Source organism: Hibiscus syriacus, unplaced genomic scaffold (genome assembly GCF_006381635.1).
Source record: "Hibiscus syriacus cultivar Baekdansim isolate YM2019G1 unplaced genomic scaffold, ASM638163v2 tig00002847_pilon, whole genome shotgun sequence".
Lineage (NCBI taxonomy): Eukaryota > Viridiplantae > Streptophyta > Magnoliopsida > Malvales > Malvaceae > Hibiscus > Hibiscus syriacus.
Genome location: NW_024061949.1, coordinates 769,051 through 795,358, shown reverse-complemented (window position 1 = coordinate 795,358; position 26,308 = coordinate 769,051). Strand labels below are relative to the sequence as shown.

The window sequence follows — 26,308 nt, the reverse complement described above, 5'->3', positions numbered from 1 at the left end:
ATGTCATTGAATTCATTTTCAAGCCAATATATGACATACATCAAATGTTTGACCAATAAACATAAGCAAAAAAAAAAAACAAAACATTTAGAGATCAATTGTTTAAACATACATAAGATCTTTTCAGCTATCAACACAAAACCTAACAATATCAGCTTATCAAAACACTATAATGTGTATGGTCAAATGCACTGCTCAAAATATCAAATAAAAGGTCTATGATTGTGGACATGATTGGCTGTCAGAAGTATCACTTTTATGCCTCTTTGGAGATAAATGGCTCGAAAAACTATGTTGTCTAATATGGACAGTGGGGGTGGGCATCCATCTATCAGTATAGCCCTGTGAAGGTGATTGTGTGTAACACCCCCAACCCGTACCCGACACGAATACGAGTCTGAGATGTCACATTGCCTTTTTAAAACAATATTCTTATCGAATAACAAAATATTTGATCTTATTTTAAGAAAATACGATAATATATTATTGAATTATAATTGTTATAAAATTTAGAGGCAAAAATATATTTATGAACAGTAAAAAATGGTATGAACAATATCGTGAACAATAATGAACAATACCGTGAACAGTACCCTGCTACAATACCGATTACAAAAATTTTCCATATTGCAAATAGGGAACCGATTCCCCTGCTATAAGGAATCGATTCCCCTATTACAGTACTGCTACAATACTTCCGTAAAACGTACATAAAACTCGTAAAAATTTAATTGTTCATTACTATACATTTACATTTACATAAATACTTTCAAATCATTAGAAAAGTCGATCAGAGCGTTCGTACTAACAACTTATTACATTTCTTACATGCCAACATACTACACAAATCAAAATACATACTTTCTCAATTACTTCTGATCTGATCTTCTAGTAGTGTTGTTGTTCGTGCCACTCCTATTTCTACTCTTCTTGGTTCTTGGTACCTACGTGTAAATCACTTACACGCTAAGTTATAGACTTAGTGAGGCATAATTAAATATATAACGATGAATTCATGAAACATGTACTCTTACCGTTCAATCGTAATATTATAAACTACATGTATCCATTACACTACAACATATATGATCATGTCCTGCATATATGAAATTTATCATCTTATGCAAGTTTCACTTCACTTTATCTTTGTATTGCCCATGTACATTATTGAGAACAAGAGGTAAATGAGTAAACTAAGGTTGTGCACGAATTTTGTCGCCACAGCTCGAATAAATTCTCACTAGGGGCACTGAATATTTGTCCCGAAGGACCACTGTATATGTCCCGAATGATCACTATGTCCCGAAGGACCACTGTATAACCCTCGACTCTTGGCATGTCAATGATACCTACAGCTCTCATATTAAATAACATGGGCTTAAATATGAATACATTTCTCATTTTTCATATCTTTTTCATCACTTTTCATATAAGCACATATTTCACTTCACATGTACACATATGATCATTTCCATTATTTCACATACCTGAATTGATTATTTGACAATTGCATTCTTTCATATAATATCATATTAAAGCATGTATGAATTATGAAATCATGAATTCAACTATAAGAGATAGACTTATCGCAAGTCTTATCTCCATACAATTCTATCTAGTATGTGCACTCACCTTAGCCTTGTTTAATTTGACTCGATTCTAATCCTTCGATTGTTCTTACTTGTCACTTGTTCCGGAACTTGTTTAGGCTCGATATCTACATAAATATAATTTCCAAGACAATTATCAAAAGCCTAAACCTTATCATTAACGCCTAATAGCTTAAACAAATTTAATGAACCAAACTTCAAATTTCCTTTAGGGGGTATTGATTCCCTCCTCATAGGGAATCGGTTCCCCCTGCATAATCTGTAAAAACACAGAATTTATTGTTCAAACCCGAAAATCATCAACTCTTCACTAAATTTTCTCATACAAAATTTATTTCATACCACCAAACTTAACTACAACCATTTTAACTAAATTCTATCATTTCAACACTTTATTATTTCCAATACTTCATTCAAATTCTTAAAACCAATAATCATACCCAAATTTCAAACATGTTATTAATCAATTCTAAAACTCCTAACCCTTTAATTAACCCCTTGACAAATCAAAAATCTTATCTAAACCTCAAAAACTCATACATATCAAAATTTCATCTAAAACCCCATTTCTCAAATCTATCTCTAAAACATTTATCTTGTAGCTTTCTTTTAGCTTATATAACATCCAAACTTCCATTTCCAAACTAAAAATCAAAGAAACGACCAGGGTTCAAATTCTTACCTTGAGCTTGTGTGCCTCACGTTGGGAGAAGAAGATGAAGAAGATAAGTCTCTCGAAACTTATCTCCTCAATTCATTCACATGGGTATTATAATACCCATAATTATTATTTTATTCTTTTATTTGATCAATGACCCTTTTACCCTTATTATAATTCAATATTTACTATCATACCCAACACACAAAATTCCTCCATAAATCACTAGACTTATCACTTTATTCTAATTCACCAACTAAATTTATAAATTCTTACAATTTAGTCACTTACCCGGTAATTGGGATGTTACATTGTGCCCTTGGACTAGTTCTTTGATTTTGTATCGTAGCTTGATTTGGTGTTGGAGCTTGTTGATGGGGAGACGACTGAGTGACACAACTATCTTGACTGAATGGTACAGTGGGAGTGAGCATCCATCTAACAGTATGGACCCGTGAAGGTTGTTGTGACCTTGAACTGCTTGTTTGATTTTGCATGACAGCTTCATTTGATGTTCTAAACTATAATAAAAAACAAATTCAATCTAAAATAAATACAAGCTAAAACAAAGTCAATCTAAAACAAATTCAAGAAAAACAAACTCAATAAAAAACAAATACAATCAATAAGAAATTCAGCTGCAACACAAATGTCTCAAGTATAACTTACTGGCAATTTTGATCTTCTTGCAGCAGATATTTGTTGGAGGAGCCTTGTATTGCAACCAACCTGACCCTTGCATGTTCTGGCATTATGTCCAGAATCCCCACACTTTCTACATAATATTTTAACTCCCCTCTTTGTCACCCTACGCGTATAAGGTGGTGCTTCATCAGCCTCCCTTCTTCTGTTCTTGTGTGGTCTTCACAGGTGCCTTCTCAAAGTAGGTGATAAGATAGGCTCCATTGTTTCAATAGGAGTCCACTAATTAGGACCTCTTACAGGGTTGATAAAATGTGAGTATATGTCCATTTAGGTTTTCACTAAGTAGCTTTGGTCCAGAAAGTTTTATGGGTTTTCATGATTCATGACTATGAAAAAAATTGCATGTATACAAGGAATACCTACATTAAAAACAATTAGTTATTATAAAATAAAGAAAGGAAAAAATTAACATTATATTAATAAAACATTAAGTTACCTGTTAGTTCCCATTTCTACATGAACAAGTTCTAGTTTCAATGTTAACACAATGTTGATTTGAAGGACCATATGAAACTTGGAATATTGGTCCACCAGCATGAATGTGCCAACAACTGTACAAGAAATATATACATAAACATTAACACAATAACAATCTGCACTAGCAAGTTATGTAATAACAGTATTCAATTATTCTAATATACAATAACAGTATGCATGAACAACATGTAATAACAGTATGCATGAACAGTATGCAATAACATTATGTAGTAACAATATGTAATAATACTAAGCATGAAGAATATGTATTAGCAAGTTAACCAAAGCATATATAAGCATTACCAATATTCAAACAAAACAAATGGAAAAAAAATATAAAAAGTTATACATATTTGCTTGTGATATTGCATTGCATAGGTTCTTCTGAATTTTAGGGCATACAAACCCAACAAACTTATTAGCTTGATCCTTTTTTTTGGCAAGTCTTTTCATCAACATTGTTCTAATGGACTCCAACAATGTAATAATTAGTTTGTCTCTAACTTCAAGTATCAACTAATCACAAAATGAAAAAAAAACATCTTAGATTACATAATAACAATATTTTAAAAGTTGTATGACTTGGTTTGTCATATTCACCTTATTGAAACACTCACAAAGATTGTTTAACAACATGTCTGACTTGGCTCTGAAAGAGAAATGTGACTTTGACCATTGTTTAGGATCCTTCTCTGACAACCACTTGTGTGTTGTCCCTGATAAAAGCTACATGAAAAAATTTATTTTTTATTATAATCTTGATCAACATGAACACATATAAAATAACAAGTTTACCAAAAATATATATACCTTCAATCCTTCTATGGCATATTCAAACTCCCTAACATACGTTGCCCTAGCAGCCATCCACAGTTGTTCCTTCAATGTTTTCCCCTTGTGATGACCATTGGTCTTAAAATTTGAATATAAGTGTCTCACACATGTTCTATGTTCTGCATTAGGGTACAATTCTGCCACAGCTTCTATCAGCCCCTATACACCAAATAAAATATTAGAAATCAAAATTAGCATGATTTAAAATAAAAAGAATTTTAAAAGTATGGGAATAAACTATTCTGTCTATCAGTCATGAATGTCAATATGTGAGAATTATTCAACTCTAAATCATTACCCAGTAATTCTAAAAACCATAACCATGATGATTGATTCTCACTCTCTACAACTACAAAGGCTAATGGATAAATAGAGTCATCTGCATCAACTCCAACAGCGGCTAACAGATGACTCCCATCATATCCCTTTAGGTGACACCCATCGAAACATATAATCGGCCTACACCCTGATTTGAACCCATCCTTCATTGTTTGCATACAAATATAAACCCTCTTGAAAACTCTCTCATCCAATTGACAAACAGTGATTGTGCTTAGATTTGTGTACCTAAGCTCACTTAGGTAATCATACAATTTGGTGTACTGTTCTATGTGGTTACCATGCATCTTTTCAAGGGCTATCTACTTAGCTCAACACTTAGATGCAGAGACTATGATGCCATAATCATTACGCACATCTTGCTTAAGGGATTTAACAGAATAATTAGGATCAACATGGAATGATTCAAAATATTGTTTTGATATCCACTTAGTAGTTATATTAGCATTTTCAAACACTTTAAGACATGTATGTTCATCATTCAGTGACTTAATTTGCCAAGTACTATCACTAGGATCTTTAGGGATAATTGGAGAGGCCCATAAAACCCAAGGATAACCTGTCTTACATCTTACTTGGATTTTTGTGTTGTAATTTCTTCTAAACTTCACATTATACATATTTTTAATTGCATACATTCTGATTGCCTCCCTTAATATTATCTTGTTAGCAAAGATCAATTCAACCTTTAATTTAGGGTTTGCAATATCTGTGGCAGTATTAAATTCAGGGTGTCTAGGCTTTCTATGTGAATCATCGCCATCTGACTTATCTGCACTGTATAATGAGTTAGAATTTCCATCTTTAGAGTCACTAACAACCCTCATTTCATCACTTTCTACCCCAATATTCAAATCACATAATTCAACTTCTGAATTTTCAAAGTCATTATCACTACCAGAAAAATCAGATTCATCACTACTTATCTATGGGGCTTCATACTCAGAATTTATCCTCACCTCAACAGGTTATGGTTCATCAATTTCAGGTTCACTAATTTCTGGCTCGGCTGGTTCTAGTTCATTAATTTCTTGCTCAGCTGGTTTTGGTTCATTAATTTCAGGCTCAACTGGTTCTGGTTCATTAATTTCGGGTTCACTAATTTCTGGTTCAACTGGTTTTGCTTCATCAATTTCATGTTCATTATGTTCAGACCAGTGTTGATTATGTTCATTAAGTCTTTCAATGCCTTCCAAATAAATGTGAATGTTATGGTCACTAGGTAAAACCCTAAGCATTTCAAGGATATCCCTATCAAAAGTTATCATATCAATAATTACAAAGATAGACATTTCATCAGTATCACAGTTATCAAAGTAGTCCACTAGTATGCCAATGTATTCCAGCCTTGGTCTCTTAACAAAAAAAAACCCCATGATGTACTACAGTTATACTTTTTTTAGAATTCAAATCTGTTAATGAAATTTTTTCATTATTATTCAAATAATTAATGAATATTTAACTACAACTGAATATACTAACAATATATCAAAAGAGACAAAAAAGAACTTTTCAAATAATAGATTCAAGCACATAACATGTGGGGATCACATTCAAAATACTATACTAATAGCAACACATAACATGTGGGGACCACAACAATTGCAAAGTTGCATGTTTGTACATGTGCACTGCAAAAGTGATATAAATAGACAAATATAATATGTGAAAAAAATAACTACAAAAGTGCAAAAGTGATATTAATTATATGGACACCCAACATAATAAAGTCAACATGCTAAAATTCACTAAACACATATATTCACGCAGAACATATACATGCAGTACATATATTCATTGATTTCATGCAAAGCATATCTATTCATGCAAACAAATAATTCTATCACAACATATATTCTATCAAAAAATATAAATTATCCAAATAAACATATCAGAACATATATTCTATAAAAAAATTATTTTATCGGAACATATATTCTATCAATAAACATATCATTAATAAACATATATATTAATCTCCTTAACATATATAGCAGTAAACCCATATATACTAAAAGTAAATTCATTCGTGCAATAAGTAAGCAGTAAGCATAAGAAAAGCCATATAACCTCATATATATTATTCTCATTTGTGCAATCAGTAAGAAGTAAACCCATTATACTAACAACAAACCCATATAAACTTCCTAACGTATATAGCATTTTAATATGAGAAACCACTAAACAGTAAGCAGAAGAAAGTTTTCAAATTTAACATAAGAAAATAAGAGTTTTCAAATTTATTTTTAGGAGTTTCAAAAATATTTTTTTAAACGGAAAAAGCCCTTAAAGATTTTTTGAGCGCTTACCATATCTCATGTTTGAGTCTTCTTCCTCACGATGATATCTGCTACCCGTTGTTAATTTTCAGCAGAAGCCTTTTTCGATCAAGCAAGTGTTTACCCTAAACCCAAAAACCTAAAAACCCAAAAAATAAGATTTTTTTTTACTTTCGGAATCTTTTGATCAACCAACAACAATTGTTTCCCCTAAACCCCAAGAAAGAAAATATCTTTGTTTCTCTAAATCTCTAAATCTCACTAAACCAAATTGATTTTTAGAAGAGATTTGTACGAAAAAACGAGGGTAATGAAAATGGTTAGAAACCGAATGGGTTTTGTGTGAAAAACCCCATGTGTCTTCTCAACTAGCATTAATAATAATATAAAAACATCGCCGTTAGTTTATAACAGCCACGTCGGATGCGTCGTTATTTTTTTACCGAAGAGTGGCCTAATTGAATCAATTAAAAAGTTTGGTGGTCTCATTGATTCAAAAAAAAGTTCGGTGGTCAGATTGATTATTGACTATAGTTTGGTGGTCTCCCGTGTAGTTTACCCTAAAAATATATAAAAATACATTTAAAATATATAAATAATAATAAAAATTTTAAGATGACCTAGATCTCTTGATGCCGAAGATATTTGAAAGGGGACCGACAAACGTGGCGTGATGAGGACACACGAAAATTTTGGGTTCACGTACGAGCCTTCAGATGGAGAGACCAGTGGTCCCTATTGGTGTGGCTGTTGTCGACGACGACGCTGAAGGTCCTAACATGGTTGTTAGCTGTTGAAGATTCGGCAACGGAAGCTACATTAACGTTAGGGTTAGGGTTAGGGATTTTGTTTAGGTTAGATCAACAAGTCACAGGACTTGTCTGGTTGGGTACTTGGGCCTCTTGTGTTTGTATTGGTTTAGGGCATTTGAGTTGCTCTCACGCACCCAGAAAAGCTCCTTCCAAACTCTACTTGCAATGACAACATCACAATCAGTCACATATTATTGTCTGGTTGGGTACATTTAATCTAACGTTTACACATAGGTTAGTGTTAAAAACTTATTGTTATAATGTGATGATATTGTCCTGAAAAAGCAAGGAAACATGATGACCAACAGAACAATGGATGTCACTTCATTAAAACCTTTTTGTTCGATACCGAATAATGACCGAGTGGACTCACTGAAGAGAGCTATTTGACAAGGAAAATAAATCTTACCAATAAATGAACCAGTATTTGAACACAGCACACTGAAAATTCATTGACTTCATGATCTTGATGAGCGTCTCCCACCATTAGTTTTGCTTTAGCAATAAACATAAGGCGAGCTACGACATGCTGTTGGGACATTATTCTCGTCCTTTCCCCATAAATGTCGAACATTATCTGCGTTTCTTGTTTTCTTCTTAGAATTTTCGCAAGAAAATGACAGAAAGTTTCTGCTTTTCTCATTGCATACGAGACTTATTTCTGAAATGTTGCCTAGCTTGAAAGATCAGTCACTTGTTTTCATCACTAAATTCAGTTCAAGTTATTCAAACACTTGTGTCTTAACACATATTCGAATATAATATATATATATTGACGGATCCAAAAATTTAAGAATTAGGTCCAAAATTTTAATTTTACTTGGATCCAACCTAGGTTTAATGCATATATATACATATACATATACATATACATATACATATACATATACATATACATATACATATACATATACATATACATATACATATACATATACATATACATATACATATACATATACATATACATACATATACATATACATATACATATACATATACATATACATATACATATACATATACATATACATATACATATACATATACATATACATATACATATACATATACATATACATATACATATACATATACATATACATATACATATACATATACATATACATATACATATACATATACATATATATACATATACATATACACCTATGAATGGAGTGCTTAATAATGGCGAAAAGCAAAAGAAGAGTGGGCTAATAATAAGGTAAAGTGCAGAGCAGTAATGCATGCAGCAAAGGTAAAGGGTAAAGGAGCAGGCAACTTTTGAATCTTTTGAAGAATGATTAGTAGATCATCAACTACAGAAACACAAAACACATCATCTCACTTCGGTTTCTGTGCATGTTATCACCTTAAAGCACTTTTGTTTCTAAACATATATTCGAGCTGTAACCCACATTCCACGAAATCACTGTTCTCGTATAATTTGAAGTTATCATATATCACATATGATCACTTCAAATTATATTATTATTTAAAAAAATAATGTTGAAGAATGATTTTGGATGATTTCTGTAAACTCAAACTTTTATAATTTAGATTTATTCGATCTAATCTAAATTATTATCTGTTAAATAAAAATATTTTAATTCGATTTAGTCCAACCCAACGAGGAACGTATGGATAGAATGAACTCGAAAAGGTCAGTTAGTGTGGAACAGATTGTAAGAGTGAAGCTTGCATGAGCCGGCAGGAAATCAAAAGTGAAAAAGCAGTCAACAAATAAGAAAGAGCATTGTTTTATATCTGGATTTTGGAGTTTTTTATTATTACATATTTGTCTTTTGATAACTTCGATGATTAGGTTTAGTAAATTCTCTAGGCATAAATCTGCACAAATTACTAAATAATAAAAAATATTAATTAAATTTTAAATATTTATGAATATAAAATATTCTTTGGGTGAGTAATGCGATTTTATTTTTAACTTTAGCATATAAAAGAAAATGAAATGTAACAAAAGAAAGAAAGAAATGTAAAGATAGTCATCGAGTGCACTAACTTCAATCTTCATTGTCTCATTACTTTGATAATGCATTGAAGAAGAAAACGATACATACATATATATTCATAATGTATGGCCCCTCCATATAAACTAAAAGAATCCCAAGAAACTAGAGAGCTCCCTTTCCATGGCTGCGATAAACAGTGAAAAAAAGATAAGAAAAATCAACCTGGTATACCCCTTCTTAAAACTGAAAACGAAAACTCAATGAAAATGCTTAGCTTCCATGGTGATTTTCAGACTCTGAGCAAATAGATACTAAGTTCAGGAGCTCCATTGCTGTCAGGATTCGTCATATAGAAAGCTTCAGAATCTCTAGACCCAACAATTCTCTCGAACTTAGCCCTCATATACATAAGCTCACAGTCGCCGGCTCCGGCGTTTGGTTCAGTCGCCGGTAAAACCCCAGCTCCCATGGAGATTGGTTCCACGGCTTTCAAAATGTTCCATTCTTTAGCCCCACAGTCCCTTCTCGTTGCGAACCCACTTTTCTTTCCGTTACAATACGCTCTCCAAACTGGCTCTTGGAGTAACCTCGTAGCTTTTTTCTCATCTTCATCTTCTTTCTTATCGCATTCCAAAGCAATCCGTACCAACCCGGACGCCATTTCCCGAACCAGGGCGCTAATGGGGGTGGCGAGTTCAACGAGGAAAGCTGGTGCGGAATCCGGTTGTTTCTGAAAAGCGAAGTGGACGTGGCCTCGTCTGGCGCCAAAAAGGGTGCCGACAACTCGAGGTCCGAGACCACCAGTACCGAAGGGCAAGTTTAAACGGTTCTTCCCAAAAGAAGTGAGAACAGCTCGGAGCCTGGCAATGGCGACAGCTTGAAGCTTCTTCTTCCTGGGTGTGGGAACACCAACATGGGCTTTAGGTTTAAGGGATTCTGCTTGGTTCTTGTCTTGTTGATCGTTGGGGTTTGAATATGGGTGCTTGAGCGTTGAACCTTGTTCTACATCGTCGCCGTCGTCTTCGGTTCCAACTTTGTTGGTCCAGTGGAAGCTGTGTATTTTGCAGGTGTCTTGAGAGGTTTTCGCCATTAATGGAGAATCGTGAAATGGAGAAAGAAAGAAGAGTAGTGTGCGAGAGAGATTTGTGAAATGGAGAGATTTGTTGGTCCATTGCCTTAATGCAAGAGGATCCTGAGTGCTGACAAAAGAAACATGGACTGTCCCACCAGCAAAAGGATTCATGAAATTGAATTCATTAAAGGTTATTAATCTTATATCAGGATATTCGAGTTTAAATATTTGTATTTATATAGACAGATATACATTATCAATAAATTAAAAAAATTATAAACCATGAAATGTACACAATTTTTAGGCTTTGGTACGAAAGAAGTTATAACTATTTAGTCAAACAAAAACTTTTCATCATTGGATGTTATCGGAGATCCTTTTCTTCATTGAAAACTCGTCAAGGTAAGATAAATACTTTTTCTTTTATCTTAATTTTTTTCATTTACTTCTTTATTTGTTTTTCTTGTTGTTTATTACATGTTGTTATTAGTGATTAGTTGTGGTTGAGGACACTGATAATAAAAACGACGAACGAAAGAGCAATGGTTGTCAATTTGAAAAAAAAAAAGTTTAGAATTTTTTAATATCCAACGTCAATAATTTTAATTACAACTAACATTAAGGAGCATAACAAAAGTGAATTAAAAGTTGGTAATACAAATTTTAAAAATTTGATGATCTAAGTGAAAACGTTCTAAAATTCAACGACCATCGATATAATTTATCTTGACTTTTTTTGAATAAAAAGTCACATATCCTAATTCTAATTATAATTTTTCCTGAAGTAGAGATATGAGAAAGAATATTATAAAAGAAAGAAGAATACTCTTAATCGGTCTAGGACTAATGACTTAAAATAATACGAGAAAATAAAGATGAACAGCTTTGCAAACCGATCAGATGGGATCGGTAATTCCATATATTTTAATTCACCCTACTTTTATACATAACAATCTAAGATGTCACTTATTTATAAAATAAAATTTGTTTGATGAACAATGTTGTTGGCCTAAGCGAGGAACTAGTTTGGGAGCGAATGCCGAGTTCCCTTTATTGTTTGGGTGAATAACCTCCAAAACGACACTTCATGGGCTGTGGGGGTGGGGACCCTCCCCCTCGCATTATGCAAAACTGCATCACCAGTTTTGTATGTCTCAACAACAATTGACGCATCACCATCTTGTCGGACCGGGCCCCATTCCAATCACGTTTCATCCTACGTGGCATCAGTTTTTCTTCTCTTTTCGCAGTTGGATTTCAGACATTTGTTGTAGTAAATAAATATAATTTTTTATTAATTTTTTTTATTTAGATATAACAAAATTTTAATAAGAATTATATTTTTTGAATTTATCACCTCGTGACAAATTCGGATATAAAAATTTATTTGGACAAATTGGTCATATGAATTTAACGAATTTATCTTATATTGTACTATTTATCATAAAATCCCAAATTAATTTTAAAGATATGTTAATAGGCTAAGTTTTTTTACTCGCATGGCTTATTGAGTCAATTTTACCGTTTATTTTCGTTTCATAAAAAAATATATTTGGATTAATTGCAATTTAGGTCCAATTTTAGATGAAGATAAAAGCTTACATGATTTAGATTAATTGCAATTTAGGCCCAATTTTGTAAAGATAGGTTAAAGCCATTGAGTTTTAGGGTTCATATATTTATACGGGCTAGAATTATATTAGGGTAAATTACCTATTTAATCAATATCTATTACTTCGTTTCTGTTTTGATCACCTAATTATTAAAACTTAAAAACCCTATAAATTCCCTTTCTTTTTTAAAGTGCTTTGTCTATCTTAAAAGAGAGAAAAGAAGGAGAAGAGAGAAATGGGAAGTGATAGTGAAGCAGAGAAGTCACGACGGAAGGAGAAGGAAAGGAAGAAGATGTTAGTTATTGCTCCCTTTGCAAAGCCACTTGCCGGCAAAAAGCTCTGCAAGAAAACCCTCAAGCTCATCCGCTAAGGTATAATCATCATTGGGGATTTTTATTTTTTTAATGGTGCAATGTTTTGGGGAAAAAATTTAAACCTTTAATGGTTCAATAAACTTTTATCTTGAAACTTTCTTTCACTTGAAGCAAGAATTTATTCAGTGTAAATCAAAAGATAAGTTCTTACTTATGTATTTTAAACAGATAATGAGTTACTTGAGAAAAAAAATGGAATAATTTATAGCTCTTTTGGTTATTTTGGCCATAAACAGTGAAACCCAAAGCTCTAATAGTGGGATTTTTGGTGGTGTATGAATATTTAAAGAATGTATTGTTTTTATTGATGTAGCTGTTGAGAACAAGTGTCTGAAGAGAGGAGTAAAGGAAGTGGTTAAAAGCATTTGTCGTGGTCATAAAGGGTATATATATATAATATTTTTTTCAGATTCTATGTATATGCTTTCCTGTTGTCCATTTTCAAGCATGTTTTAAAAGCATATTTACGATCGGATATGCCAAAATAAGTTTAAGTGAAGGATTCTTAACACCTCTGCTATCCGGATTTTTCTCTTGTACGGAAGTTTTCATGTGCAACACTTTTTTCCAACAAATATTTGGACTTAAATATTGAGCATGATTATCTGAATATATGATATCTTATGCTCTTCGTCCAGTTCGGGTAAAATATGTTGAGTTATGACATAATATGAGTGACAGTGTAGGAATTATAGAAATGAGTTGTTCAATCCCTTAAATTAAGAGATTCTATAATTATTCTCTATTTTTCAATCCTTTGTTTCAAGGGATTACATCTCATATGATTAGTATCTTTTCTAACTTAGAGTTTTCTAATTTAGAGGCATAAATTGTATATAAATATGTAATATACTATACTGAATGAAATAAGAATAAAATAACAGATTTGTCTATTTTCTACAGTCTGTTTTCTACATGGTATCAGAGCAGAGCGATCAATCCGATTTCTGCTTCTCTTTAAATCAATTCTTGTTTAACTCTTTTTTATATGACTAATCCAGATCCCTTAGCATCTAAAATCACTTCCCAGACCAGCCCCTCTCAATCTGATTTTTAGATTTCAGATTTTCAGAGCAGCAGAGGAAAAATCGCCTCTGGTGTGAACATTGTAAGAAACCAGGCCATATGATAGATCAATGTTGGAAGCTACACGAAAAACCAACTGATTGACAGCCCACACGGTCCATATTTCAAAAGGAGGCCCATATTGCCTCTCAAGATGATTCCTCAAGCAGTTTTAACAAGAAACAGATAGAGGATGAGCTGCAGCAGATTTTGAGCAGTATGACAGCCAAGCCTACCAATGTGACTTATACTACTACTGATGAAAATAATCCATATGCTTCCTCGGTTCAATGGATAATAGACTCGGGTGCATCAGATCATATGACAGGAAATATTGATCTCTTGGAGGAATATAGTGAAAGCAGCTTATTAGCTTCTATCAAAATAGCAGATTGATCTCTCACTACAGTCAAAGGGAGTGGTTCTGTAACATTAAACAAAAATCTACTACTTCATAATGTCCTCTATGTACCTAGACTTGCATGCAATATGTTGTCAAATAGCAAATTAATTAAAGATTCTAGTTGTAATGTTGTGTTTGGTACTGGTGGTTGCATTTTTCAGGCACATGGCTAGAAGAGGGTGATTGTCAGTGCTAGGTTGGGCAAAGGACTGTACACCCTTGGAGGTAAAGCATCTCATAATCATGCCTTATCCAATGCTCTTAGGAAACCAATTTTATCTTCTGATCTCAATACCAATAAAATTATGTTATGACACTCTAGATTAGGTCATCCTAATTTTTGCTATCTTTCCAAAATGTTACCGAACTTATTTATAAATAAAAATCCATCTTTTTTTTCCTGTGAAATTTGTCAAATAGCCAAACACACCAGAAAACCATATATTGCAGCCAAATTTTAACCAACAACACCTTTTTCCATCATTCATAGTGACATTTGGGGCCCTTGTCTTGTCAAAAGTATTTATGTGTATAAGTGGTTTGTGTCTTTTATAGACAATTACTCTAGGACATGGGTATTCTTAATAAGAGAAAAGTCTGAGGTTGAGTATCTCTTTAAAAGTTTGTATCAAAAAGTTGAAACCAAATTTGACACAAGAATCAAAATTCTAAGGAGTGACAATGAAAGTGAGTATTTGAATAAAACTCTTGGGTATTTCTTTAAGGAAAAGAACATTGTTCACCTTACTTCTTGTGTCAACACACCTCAACAAAACGGGGTAGCAGAAAAGAAAAATAGACATCTTCTAGAGGTTATTAGGTCTCTTATGTTTGCTGCTAATGCTCCTAAGTATCTTTGGGGGGAAGTTCTTCTTACAGCCACTTACCTCATCAATAGAATGCCAAGTAAGACCTTAGATTTCAAAATTCCTACTAAGGTTCCGTTTCAACATTATCCCCATTTTAAACATTTAAACTCAAGTCTTTCTCCTTGGGTGTTTGGGTGTACAACCTTTTTTCATATCCACAACAGAGGGAAATTAGATCCTAGGTCCATAAAGTGTGTATTCTTGGGCTATTCTTCGAGTCAGAAGGGTTACAAGTGTTACTCACATTCTATAAAAAAGACCTATGTCTCCTTTGATGTTACATTTTTTTTAAAACCAACCTTATTTTTCAGGAACATAAATTCAGGGGGAGAGTTACAAGGAATTTCAGCCTGTTTAAACCGATATATCTTTACAGCTTATCCTTTATTTACCTATTATTGTCTCTCCAAAGCCGGCTAGCACTGTCCCAGTTCCTAGTGAGGGTGATGGGAATAACCTAAATAACTCTGATGAATTACCTTCCTCCTTATCTCAACACTCTAGTCTGTGCAAAATACCTTCCACCACTACCAAAAATGCACCTAATAATGACCCTGAAACCTTAACTCCCCAACCGAAATAACTCAGTGTTTACTCAAGAAGAAGGAAAGATGTTACTGAAGAAATCAGTCAACCTAGCATTTGCCAAGAACCAGATTCGGATCCTGTTGCAGCTGAAACATAAAGTAATGATGGTTACCAAGAGGCTACTATTGTTGATCTTGATGACTTTCCTATTGCTATTAGGAAGGGGTAAGAAAATGCACTGCTCATCCCATAAATAAGTATGTTGCATATGGGAAATTACAGTCTAATTTCAGGGCCTTCACTGCCAGCATTAACAGTGTGAAAATCCCAAGAAATATGATAGAAGCATTTCAATCTCCTGAGTGGAAAAAGGCTATGGAAGAGGAGATAAAAGCGTTGCAAAAGAATAAGACATGGAGTTTGACATATTTTCCAAAAAGGAAGAGAGTTGTTGAATGCAGGTGGATATTCACAATCAAATATCATTCGAATGAGAGTGTGGAAAGATACAAGGCAAGGCTGGTTGTTAAAGGCTTTTCTCAGTCCTATGGCATCAACTACCATGAGACTTTTACACTGGTTGCAAAATTGAATACCTTCAGAATATTGTTATCAGTAGCTTAACATGGACTGGAAATTGCATCAGCTGGACATAAAGAATATTTTTCTGAATGAGAACCTTGAAGAAGAGGTATACATGGAAGTCCCCCCGGATTAGAAGGAAAGGTCACTAAGAAAACTGTGTGCAAGCTCTATAAATCCTTATATGGCTTAAAACAGTCTCTCAGGGCTTGGTTTGATCGGTTTGCTAAGGCTATGGCACAGAATGGTTTCAAACAAAGCCAAGCGGATCACACATTATTCAGAAAAATTACACCGAGTGGTAAGATAACCCTCATAATTATCTATGTAGATTATATGATTATAACTGACAGTGATATAGAAGAAATAGAAAACTAAAGATGAATCTTGCAAAGGAGTTTGAAACCAAGGATTTAGGGAGTATGAGGTATTTCCTAGGTATGGAAGTTGCAAGGTCCGAGGAAGGGCTGGTCATAAACCAGCGTAAGTATATTTTGGATCTTATTGCAGAAACTGGGATGCTCGATTGCAAACCAGTTGAAACTCCAATGGAGCCAGGCTTGAAATTTTGCAAGGAAAGGACTGGAAATCTAGAAAACAAGGAAACCTACCAAAGGTTAGTTGGGAAGTTGATCTACCTTTCACTGACCAGGCCTGATATTGCATACTCAGTGAGCATTGTCAGCCAACATATGAGTGATCCTCGAGAAGAACATTTGGAAGTTGTTAACGGAATTCTAAGGTTCTTGAAGTTTACCCCAGGAGCTTGACTTATATTTAGAAGAAATCAAGACAGGACAATGAAGGTTTATAGGGATGCAAGCTGGGGAGGTGAATTAACTGATAGAAGGTCAATTAGTGGCTACTGTACCTACGTTTGGGGTAATTTGGTGACTTGGAGAAGTAAGAAACAAGTCGTTGTCTCTCGAAGTAGTGCTGAGTCAGAGTTTAGAGCAATGGCTCTCGGAATATGTAAAGGAATATGGATTAAAAGACTGCTCATAGAACTAGACTTAGATGACAAGAAGAATTTTGAGATTTTTAGTGATAGTCAATCAGCTATGAGTACAGCAAAAAACCCAGTGCAACATGATAGAACGAAACACATTGAGATAAACATACATTTTATTTACGAGAAGGTCAACAATGGAGTTGCAAAACTGCAGTACATTCCGACGAAGAAACAGCTAGCAAATATCTTCACCAAAGCCCTTCCACGAGTGACCTTTGATGAGCTGTCATTCAAACTGGGTATATACAACATATATACACCAGTTTGAGGGGGAGTGTAGGAATTATAGAAATGAACTGTTCAATCCCTTAAATTAAGAGATTCTGTAATTATTCTCTGTTTTTCAATCCTTTTTTCAGAGGATTACATCTCCTAGGATTAGTATCTTTCCTAACTTAGAGTTTCCTAGTTTAGAGGCATAATTTGTATATAAATATGTAATATGCTCTACTGAATGAAATAAGAATAAAATAACAGACTTGTCTGTTTTCTACAGTCTGTTTTCTACAACCAGTAATTCATTACCTGTTTTAATGTCAGTGTTCAAATTTATAAATTGCTAAGTTTCGGTTCAAAAGTGTGTTGATTTCAGCATTTATGCTGCATCGAAAGAAGCCAAGCGAGCACTGAGAAAAAAGGAATATAGAGTGAGGGGAAGCCATAGAAATTTGTAAATTTTACTTGATCTAATTACTTTAATCACTTAATTGCTCTAAGCTTGTTTGATAAAGTTTCTAAACAAGAATTTGATTTCAACTACTTTTGCATGCATCAAGTAAACTCTAACCTTGGCTTTTTCTCGAGTGTGCTTGTAAATGATGTCTTTTATGTCATATTCAGAGTTTGGGACTGCATAGATGAGAAGGAAACTGTAATAATTTGACACACACACAGACAGACAGACGGATATTGCTTGTTTTGGCAGCCTGACTGCTACCGATTGATGAATTGAAGAACATTCTCTTCTATTCAATCTAAATTTTGAATTTAGGAAAAGTAGTTTAACTTCAAATGTTAATTGCAGAAACGCTTTGGTCTTTTTGTACTTGATGCAGGTTGTGTGTTATAGCCGGAAACATATCTCCCATTGATGTCATAACTCATGTTCCGATCCTATGTGAAGAGGCTGATATTCCCTATATTTATGTTCCTTCAAAAGAAGTAAGCTTCGGGCCTCCTCTTTTTTGCCGTATAATTTTGGTGGCATTGAATGCTTCTAGTTTTTATCATGCTTGACTATCAGAGTCCATATACCCTAATTACCTACTTTGAAACTTCAATGTTATTTTTCGCTGCACCTTTATAGTAACACGGCCTAGTCTATTCGAGTTTTCCATTTCATTTTATTTCTTTATTTATTAGAGATGGCATTATTATGTTCTGCAAACAAAAGGGTATAGCTATGACTCTATGTTCGATTTTCTCTAAGTTAACAAAGACTCTTGGTTGTAGTCTATATTGACATCCAATTCGGTCCGTACATCCTGGAATTCCAACCTTAAACATACTCGTATATACCAGCTATATGCGGTCTCGATGTACCCTGTTTGATTAGTTTTTTCTGTCGTTTCAGGATCTTGCAACCGCAGGAGCTACCAAGAGACCGACATGCTGTGTTGGTTCTTACCAAGCCGACCAAAGGCGAACTAGACTCCGCGGAACAAGAAAAGATAAAGGCCAAGTATAGCCAGATAGTCGCGGACATTTAATAGCTCACATCATCCCTTGTTTATTAAACCAAAACGAAAATGTTGCGTTTGTGATATATACACAAGTTTTGTTGTTGAGATTCCACGTTCTGCTTTCATGAACATGACATATAAGAATAGCAGCATATATATAATCAGTAGTTTCAGAATTTCATATTTATTTTCTCAATATTTACAATTTTGCCATACCAAACGACCAGAAGTGTGTTAACCCTCTAGAGTCCAGAGTCCACAAGCAATAATAAGTCCTCTGTAACGTTAAAAATGGTAGTGATGGTGTTACTTTTGGGATGTCAGGCTCCTAAACAAGTTTACTCCTAAACCACCTATTGCTAGGCTAAGGATCAGTGGAACGCCGATGGTCTCAACACTGATCATTTTGTTCGATCTCTCGACCCTTTCTTGGCGACATCTTTCTCCTCGGTATTCATGTAGCAAATTGCTTAGATTGTCCAACTGATGCATAATCTGGCGTTGCGCTCTTGCGATAACTAGGACCTATATGATCATTGATGGTACCGTAAAAACCAATAATATGAAACAGTAACTTAGTGTATCATATTCTAGTAAAAAGGTCGGACTTTTAAGGAAAACAAAACGAAAGGGTAAGTGTGACATGAAGCTTGTATGTACCTCTTCCATGAGTGGGGATTCTCTAGCCAGCTGAGAAGAAGATGAAGAATGAGGCAACAATGAACCGAGTGAATTATTACCCAAGCCGGACACAAAAAGAGAAGTCGGTAAAGAACCATTGCAGGCTTCTGCCTGCACAGCTAAATTCTGCTGGCTAGCCGAAATACTCCTTGTAGAGACCTTGGAATTTAGTTCTTCGATACTCGAAGTGAACTTATCCATCCTTTCATTCAGAGTTGAAATTTGCTCCGAGAGTTGTGTAACGACTCCCTAAAACACAGGTTCGATAATGGACACCACATTTCAATGCCATTCAAGAAATTAAGAGAATCATTTTAAGCAATCCAAACAAAAAAATAATCAAACATTATTACGGCAGACCGATATATATATATATATATATATTTGATCGAGAGGTTTTGGGTTTGTAAATATATTTTGGACCCTTTTGTAAAAATCTCATAAATTTTCTTTTCTTGAAGAGGAAGATAAGAGGAGGTTGCCAGGTTTTTGTTAACTTTAAAATTTTCCAACAACCAGAAAGATAAAATATTTTTTCACAATGGATAAAGAAAACCATGTACTCACCGGATTCACCGCTGGAGAAGGCAACTCTGGTGCCCTTCCATCAAACCTTCTACTGTTAATAGCAAGTTTTGTCAGCTTTGGCAAATTCTTGTCCCGTTGGTTCGAGTACGATTGTGAGATACTGATGCACCAAATAAATGAATTTCATAGGTGACTTTTATTGCGATCAGGATAAGTGCTTTCGCAAATAAAAATAGCAACAATTTATATTGATCTTTAAGCAGAAGAGATGGAAAACAGACACGGTTACCCTATTTACCAGTAAATTTTAAGACATGAGAAAATGTAGCTTAAAAGAAAAATTACCGGCTGAGATACTTCATCCTCCGATCAGCAGAGGCCCGAGAAAGGGCTTCTTTAGGACTTGAAACTAAATCATCATCAATGCTAAGTTTCGTTTTCAAATCATCTGGCAATGCCTGCGTATATTTCTCGAGTCAACAGGACTACAGGACTCAAAAATCGACAATCAACTTGAAGAATCATACCATAACATCATTTACAAGCTTCTCCAACTGGATTTGTTCAATATAAGTACGAGGAACATATGAACCTTCCAAGCCCAGCTGCTCAGCAACATATTTAACATACAAACGATCTCGACCTTGCACCTTGTACAAACAACATAAACATTACACGTTGTGCAACAAAGATTTAATAAGTCCTCAGAAACAACCCAATCAATGCTTTATATTGCAAGGCAGTGACAAAATCAGTTCACCATAATTCATTGAGTTATTCAGCTGAAAACTCAATGGGAAGCGGGTTCCGGTCCTGTTATAGATCAGTAGTGAGCTCGAGGACAAGGGCTTTTGAGGGAGAAGAGTTATCCCTTTTGAAATTATAGCTACTTGTTCGATATTTTGTTAGACTTGTTGTCAATGGAGAACTAGTCCAGTTCCTGTTGGTTCTCTTTACTGCAGTGTTTTCTTCATTTACCAAACAAAGAATAGCAATTGCACGTTGCCATAACCAAATACATAATACTAATCAGGGAAAAGAATGTCATAATTAAAGTCCAAACACATGTTTCAGAGAAAGAAAAGAGGCAAAAGATGACACGAACCGGATAAATAAAACATGACAAATGATATACATGTATTAAGGATGTGATACCTGAACGTATTTGCGATTGAGTTGCTCCAACCAATCAATCTTCACGGTCACCTTATCACCAGAAAAGGCATGGCTACTTCTTTTCAGGATGGCCGCGATTGTATACCCTAAAGCCATTAGTCCTCCAAGAAGGCGTACACTAACTTCGAAAGTTATTCTTGGTGATATTATGAAGGGACTATCAGTAACCCATTCCTGAGAACCATGCAAGTTGGTTATAAGCCTTAAAATATACCACCTTTTGGTCAATCTTAAAAGAATATTAAGCAGAATCCTAAAAATCAAGAGTTAAAAGGCAAATCAAACACCCAAGCGACACTTTCGCCATAGGCAAGGATGTTTTTGTGAGAGAGAGAGAGAGTCTAACAAAAAGATGATTCAAACATCTCACTGCTGATATAAAGAAGAAAGCGGTTTTAGACTATGCAAATGCCACTAGATTCTTGTTAAGAATTTTTAAAATGCTTAGAAACTAAAACCCAACCTCGAACATGAGATTGTATTTTCCATCCCTGTTCCTCATCCTTAGATACGACTGGCATGCTTCAGGATCTTCACCCGGGGGTAGAAGAAAAATGTCGTATGTTTCCTCTAGACTTTCTTTGTATTCCTCAGATATGACTTCCTTAATTTGATCCACTGTCACTGACCTTGTAGACTAAAATGATAGAAAACAGTCAGCGGTAAGGACTAAGGACCGTAAGGTTGAGGAAAGAAAATAGTACTACAATAAGGAACATACAACCATGTACTTTGAAATAGAAATATCGGAGTTAGAGCTTGACCTTCAAAATATAAGTAGGATTCTGAAATCCAGTGAATGGATTAAACTTGTTGATGATTTTAATATGAGCTGTTTCGAGATCTGGCTCAATAAAAGCCTTATACATGGGATATACCTGCGTGAAAGGAAGTACATGATAACTACTTTAACTACTCTTAGGTTTAGGGACATTTGATGAAAGAATTCAAGGCTATAACTATGCATGATTCCAGAAAACAGCTAAACCAGACACCTAAGTAAATTAGGTAAGATAAAGAAACCGTTTCAGAGATTTGATGGATAATTTCTTCAGGCTCTTGGCCAACACGTTGGATATCTCGTAAAACTCGCTTGACAAGGTCAAAGTGAACTCCCCCAGTGACAGATACACGGAGATCTAGATAAGGCCGTACTTTTTCACTTAAGGCATAAATTCCTTCAATAATCACAATGCGGGAGCTAGGCACTTCAAGTGTCCTGTAATTGTAATGAATAAAACTAGATCAAGAACATGCATATTATTCATTTCCATCTGTAAAACCCTTCCTTCCTTTTTCTCATTTCTTTTCTTCCTAGCAGGTAGAAAAAAGAAATTAAGAGAGACAACCTGTATCCTATGCGAGAGCTAGACTTGAAGTCATATATTGGAACTTGAACAGGTTTCCCAGCTTTTAAACCGTGAATATTTTCAAGCAGTGTGTTGTAATCTGTCAGCCGTGGGTCTGTATCATAATGCAACAATAATTAGATCTTTGCCATGCATCCTCCTCCAGTCATTGCAATACAAAAATCTTTCTAGTAACGAAAATGGATCCCACACATTGGCGCAATGCGTGCCACATGGTAAGGCATCGGTATTAGATATACCAAACACTCAGGTTAGCAATGGGACCAGTTTAAAATGTTGACCGAAAGATCTAAAATGATTCTTCAAGCAGTAAAACAACTCCTAATATAAAAGCTCTTAAAAGCATATGCTGTAAATCATCCAATGTCAGAAAGCAATATCGGGTGGCATCCATTTTTATCATATATAGAAATAAAGCAACATAATTAACGATGGGATGCCCTTACATAAAAGTTCTTCTAAAATGTGAAGAATTTTAGATGTTACCATCAAAGTTCCCATCAATAATTCGGCTAGCATCATTGTAGTTGTCCATGGTTATGACGGCTATGCCAGGCATAAAGTTGAGCACCTTCTCTGTGAACACAGTCTTTCCAGCTCCAGATGGTCCAGCTACTCCAACTAAAATCAATCCATCATTCTTTTGAGCCAATAATTGGCATGCACGAATTACGATGAAGAAACCTTTCTCAAACGACAGTTTATCTTCGATCGGAACAATCTCATAGCGATCACAGTCCTTTCGTTTAGTCAACTGCACCTGGTCTCGCAGAAGACCAGAACGACGTCGAGGTGATTCGGCAACAGAAGAGGTATCATGAGCCATTAAAAGATTAGTAAACTTCTTTATGCAGCTGCATTGACAGATGCAACTGTCAGATATACATTTTCATAGCAATAAGGATGAAATGCGATAAAATCACGGAGTTTTCTTGTGGTGGGATCATGACTTTTTACACACCAAGGGTGAAAAGTCCAGGACTCCTGAAATTTAAATATAAGGTAACATGTTGCCGAAATTTCAACAACTTTTAAGAAATATGAAGTGGTAAAAAATCTAGGAGGACTAGGGAAAATACGAAAAAGACACAAGTTTGGAATATGAACAAACTGAAACGCACATGGACCAGTTATAGAATAGTGAAACAAAGGATCTTAACCAATAATACAGGCCCCATATTATACAAGAATCAGCAGCTCATGTAATGGTAACATTTAAACCAGCAAAGATAAACCGAACCGTCATATATCTTTCTAAGTTCCCACACTTGCAATACATTAAAGTCTTTTTTCTGACCAGAAAAATGTTTACCCCTTCACCAGATTTAAGAACACTAGGTCCTCTTTCTTTTATGCTCTTCATGTCCTGTCTATATCTATATCTACATGATATATTCACATACCCTACAAACTGAACAAATATGATTCAAGATTGCAGTAAAATTTAAGCAGTAAGTTGTTCAATCACCAAACATCAAAAGCTAAGCCAAAGTTTCAGACAGTTTAGGGCGCTTCTTCACGCATCACTAATCATCAATTTGTTCAGGTAATAAAAAGTCTCTGTTGAAGTGCACTGATTTCATAAATATAAGAAATTATCCCAAGAAAAAGCAATTAAAAATACGATCAAAGCATGGTGTCCATTGGTGCTCTTGATTGAAGAAACACAGCAAACAAGTCCAAATTGAAATCTCAAAAAGACTATAAACCATCCATAAAAAATTTGAACTTTCAAGCTCCTATGGATTAAATCCATGAAATTCAACAACAAACAACAAAATAAACATCAATCCAAAATACCCAAAATCCAAAACAACAAACATTAAACAAAAGATCAAATTTAAACCAATTCCCAAGAATCATAGCATAAAGATCATACCTTTATCTCAGTCTTTAGTGTTGAGGACTTTGCAGTCAAACTTAAAAGACCAGGAAAAAAGATGGACTTCAAGTTACTGGGATTTTTATGTAAAAGGCGAAGAAGCGCTTAAGATTCTCGTGATTGCTAAGCAGACACAGATATACAACAGCGGGTTAACTACACATACGATCACTTATGTTTGTGTTTTATATATTTTTGGTCACTGATTTAAAAAATATAAGATATAGTCACTTTCGTTTTTATTTAATTAAAATATGGTCACCTTAAGTTAACTGTCATTAACATTAGTTAAATATTTTGATATAATAACACATTTGGTCCATGTTATTTACATATTTTCTCAATTTATTCTTATTTTTATATCTATTATATTAGTTTGTTAACAACAAGATTTATTTGAATGATGTACATGATACAATAAGTCTAATTATATTGTTTATCAACTATCATTATATCACATTCTCTTACATCTTTGGTCACTCTAAACACTTATAAATTTGTTTTATTATCGTTTATAAATTTAATTTTATCAAAAGATTTATAAAATTAACAAAACTTTAACACTTATCTCTTTCTTTCTTAGAGGGATAAAAACTTTGTCAGATTTAATGGTTTTGGACATAGTCAACCAAAAATTTAAACAATAAGAAACATGCTTTCGATAAGAAAAATAATATATTATGAAACTAATTTCATCAGACCATTATCGTCAGAGATTTGAGCATTAAAAAAATTAAAATTTTGACTTGATTTTCATGGATTTTGAATGAATTTTGGGAAAAACAAAATTACTGAGAAGAAAATGGGGGATAAAAGGTAAACATTGTTGTACATGATAATTGAAAAGATTTTAAGACCTTTTTACAAAGAAAAAGATTACATCATAAACTGTATTAAAATATTAACGGTTTGATGACTAGAAAATGAATTAGAAAACTTTAGTACTATAATTTTAACTTTGTATAACTCAATGATCAAAACAGAAATATGGTCAATGTTTAATATTTAAGAATGTATTTTACCTTTTAAAAAACAACAAACACAAAATTAAGCATAATAAATAGACTAAAATGAGAATCTGACCTTTAACATTATATAAAATTAAGACTAAATTGAGAGAATATGTAAATAACATGAATCAAATGTGTGATTATATCAAAATATTTAACTACTATTAATGTAAGTTAACTCAGGGTGATCACATCTTAATTAAATAAAAACAAAAGCGACTACATCTTAATTAAATAGAAACAAAAGTGACTAAATCTTATATTTTTTAAAGTTAAAGACCAAAAGTGGATAAAATATAAATACAAGTGATTATCCGTGTAGTTAACCCTATAACAGCAGATGAGTTGGATAGATGTTATTTGCAATAAACTAAAGGAAGAAAGGAAGGCTGCTTGCTTAGGCAGCCACCTTCTAGATTTCGGACAAAAACTTGATATGGATTTGGGACAATCTCGGACAAGTGTAGTTTAACATAATTAGTTCTTATTGGGCACATAATCATAAATAATTAAATTCAAGGAAAATGACATATTCGCAGGGTTATCTATTCACCTGCTAAGTTTGACACGTATGTATCGAATCTTAAAGAAAAAATATTTTAATGTTTTATTAAAAAAAGTGTCCTAAATTAAAAATATTATAAAACGGTGTAGAAAAAATTGTGGGATTTAGACTAGATTTTTGATAAAATTGTATGCATTTTTCAATTGAGGATATAAACTAATGTGTACATGTAATATGTATTCTGTGAAATTTTTAATTGTAATTCT

General features: G+C 33.8%; 2 protein-coding genes and 1 pseudogene across 3 annotated transcripts; 1 reads left to right on the top strand and 2 right to left on the bottom strand.

Moving 5' to 3' along the window:
* Positions 1 to 9,728: 9,728 nt before the first annotated feature.
* LOC120160006 (protein MIZU-KUSSEI 1-like) lies at positions 9,729 to 10,819 on the bottom strand. The gene has a single exon (XM_039170480.1). It carries the CDS (start codon positions 10,778 to 10,780, stop codon positions 9,980 to 9,982), a length of 801 nt encoding a protein of 266 aa, XP_039026411.1. The 5' UTR covers positions 10,781 to 10,819; the 3' UTR covers positions 9,729 to 9,979.
* A 1,791-nt stretch (positions 10,820 to 12,610) lies between these two features.
* LOC120159826 lies at positions 12,611 to 18,944 on the top strand (annotated as a pseudogene).
* A 226-nt stretch (positions 18,945 to 19,170) lies between these two features.
* On the bottom strand, positions 19,171 to 24,663 carry LOC120160410 (inorganic pyrophosphatase TTM1-like). Of its 2 annotated transcripts, none has more exons than XM_039170830.1 (12): positions 24,525 to 24,663; positions 23,132 to 23,499; positions 22,625 to 22,739; positions 22,299 to 22,494; positions 22,040 to 22,153; positions 21,739 to 21,912; positions 21,255 to 21,449; positions 20,627 to 20,749; positions 20,445 to 20,557; positions 20,139 to 20,259; positions 19,551 to 19,820; positions 19,171 to 19,415 (listed from the first exon to the last, which is right to left on the bottom strand). In XM_039170830.1, exons 2-12 carry the CDS (start codon positions 23,469 to 23,471, stop codon positions 19,197 to 19,199), a joined length of 1,980 nt encoding a protein of 659 aa, XP_039026761.1. In that variant the 5' UTR covers positions 23,472 to 23,499; positions 24,525 to 24,663; the 3' UTR covers positions 19,171 to 19,196. The 2 variants fall into 2 exon arrangements, with proteins under 2 accessions (XP_039026761.1, XP_039026769.1); XM_039170838.1 differs by lacking the exon at positions 24,525 to 24,663 and adding an exon at positions 24,187 to 24,251 and having other exon boundaries at positions 23,132 to 23,502.
* Positions 24,664 to 26,308: the final 1,645 nt, after the last annotated feature.

Bases quoted from the DNA above. Each gene is read 5' to 3' on its own strand.
- LOC120160006 (XM_039170480.1), bottom strand. From the start codon at position 10,780: ATGGCGAAAACCTCTCAAGACACCTGCAAAATACACAGCTTCCACTGG.
- LOC120160410 (XM_039170830.1), bottom strand. From the start codon at position 23,471: ATGGCTCATGATACCTCTTCTGTTGCCGAATCACCTCGACGTCGTTCT. The intron at 22,740-23,131 runs GTAACATCTAAA...ATTATGATACAG, and splicing joins TATTGATGGGAACTTTGATG to ACCCACGGCTGACAGATTAC. The intron at 20,260-20,444 runs GTAATTTTTCTT...TTGGTGCATCAG, and splicing joins AGGATGAAGTATCTCAGCCG to TATCTCACAATCGTACTCGA.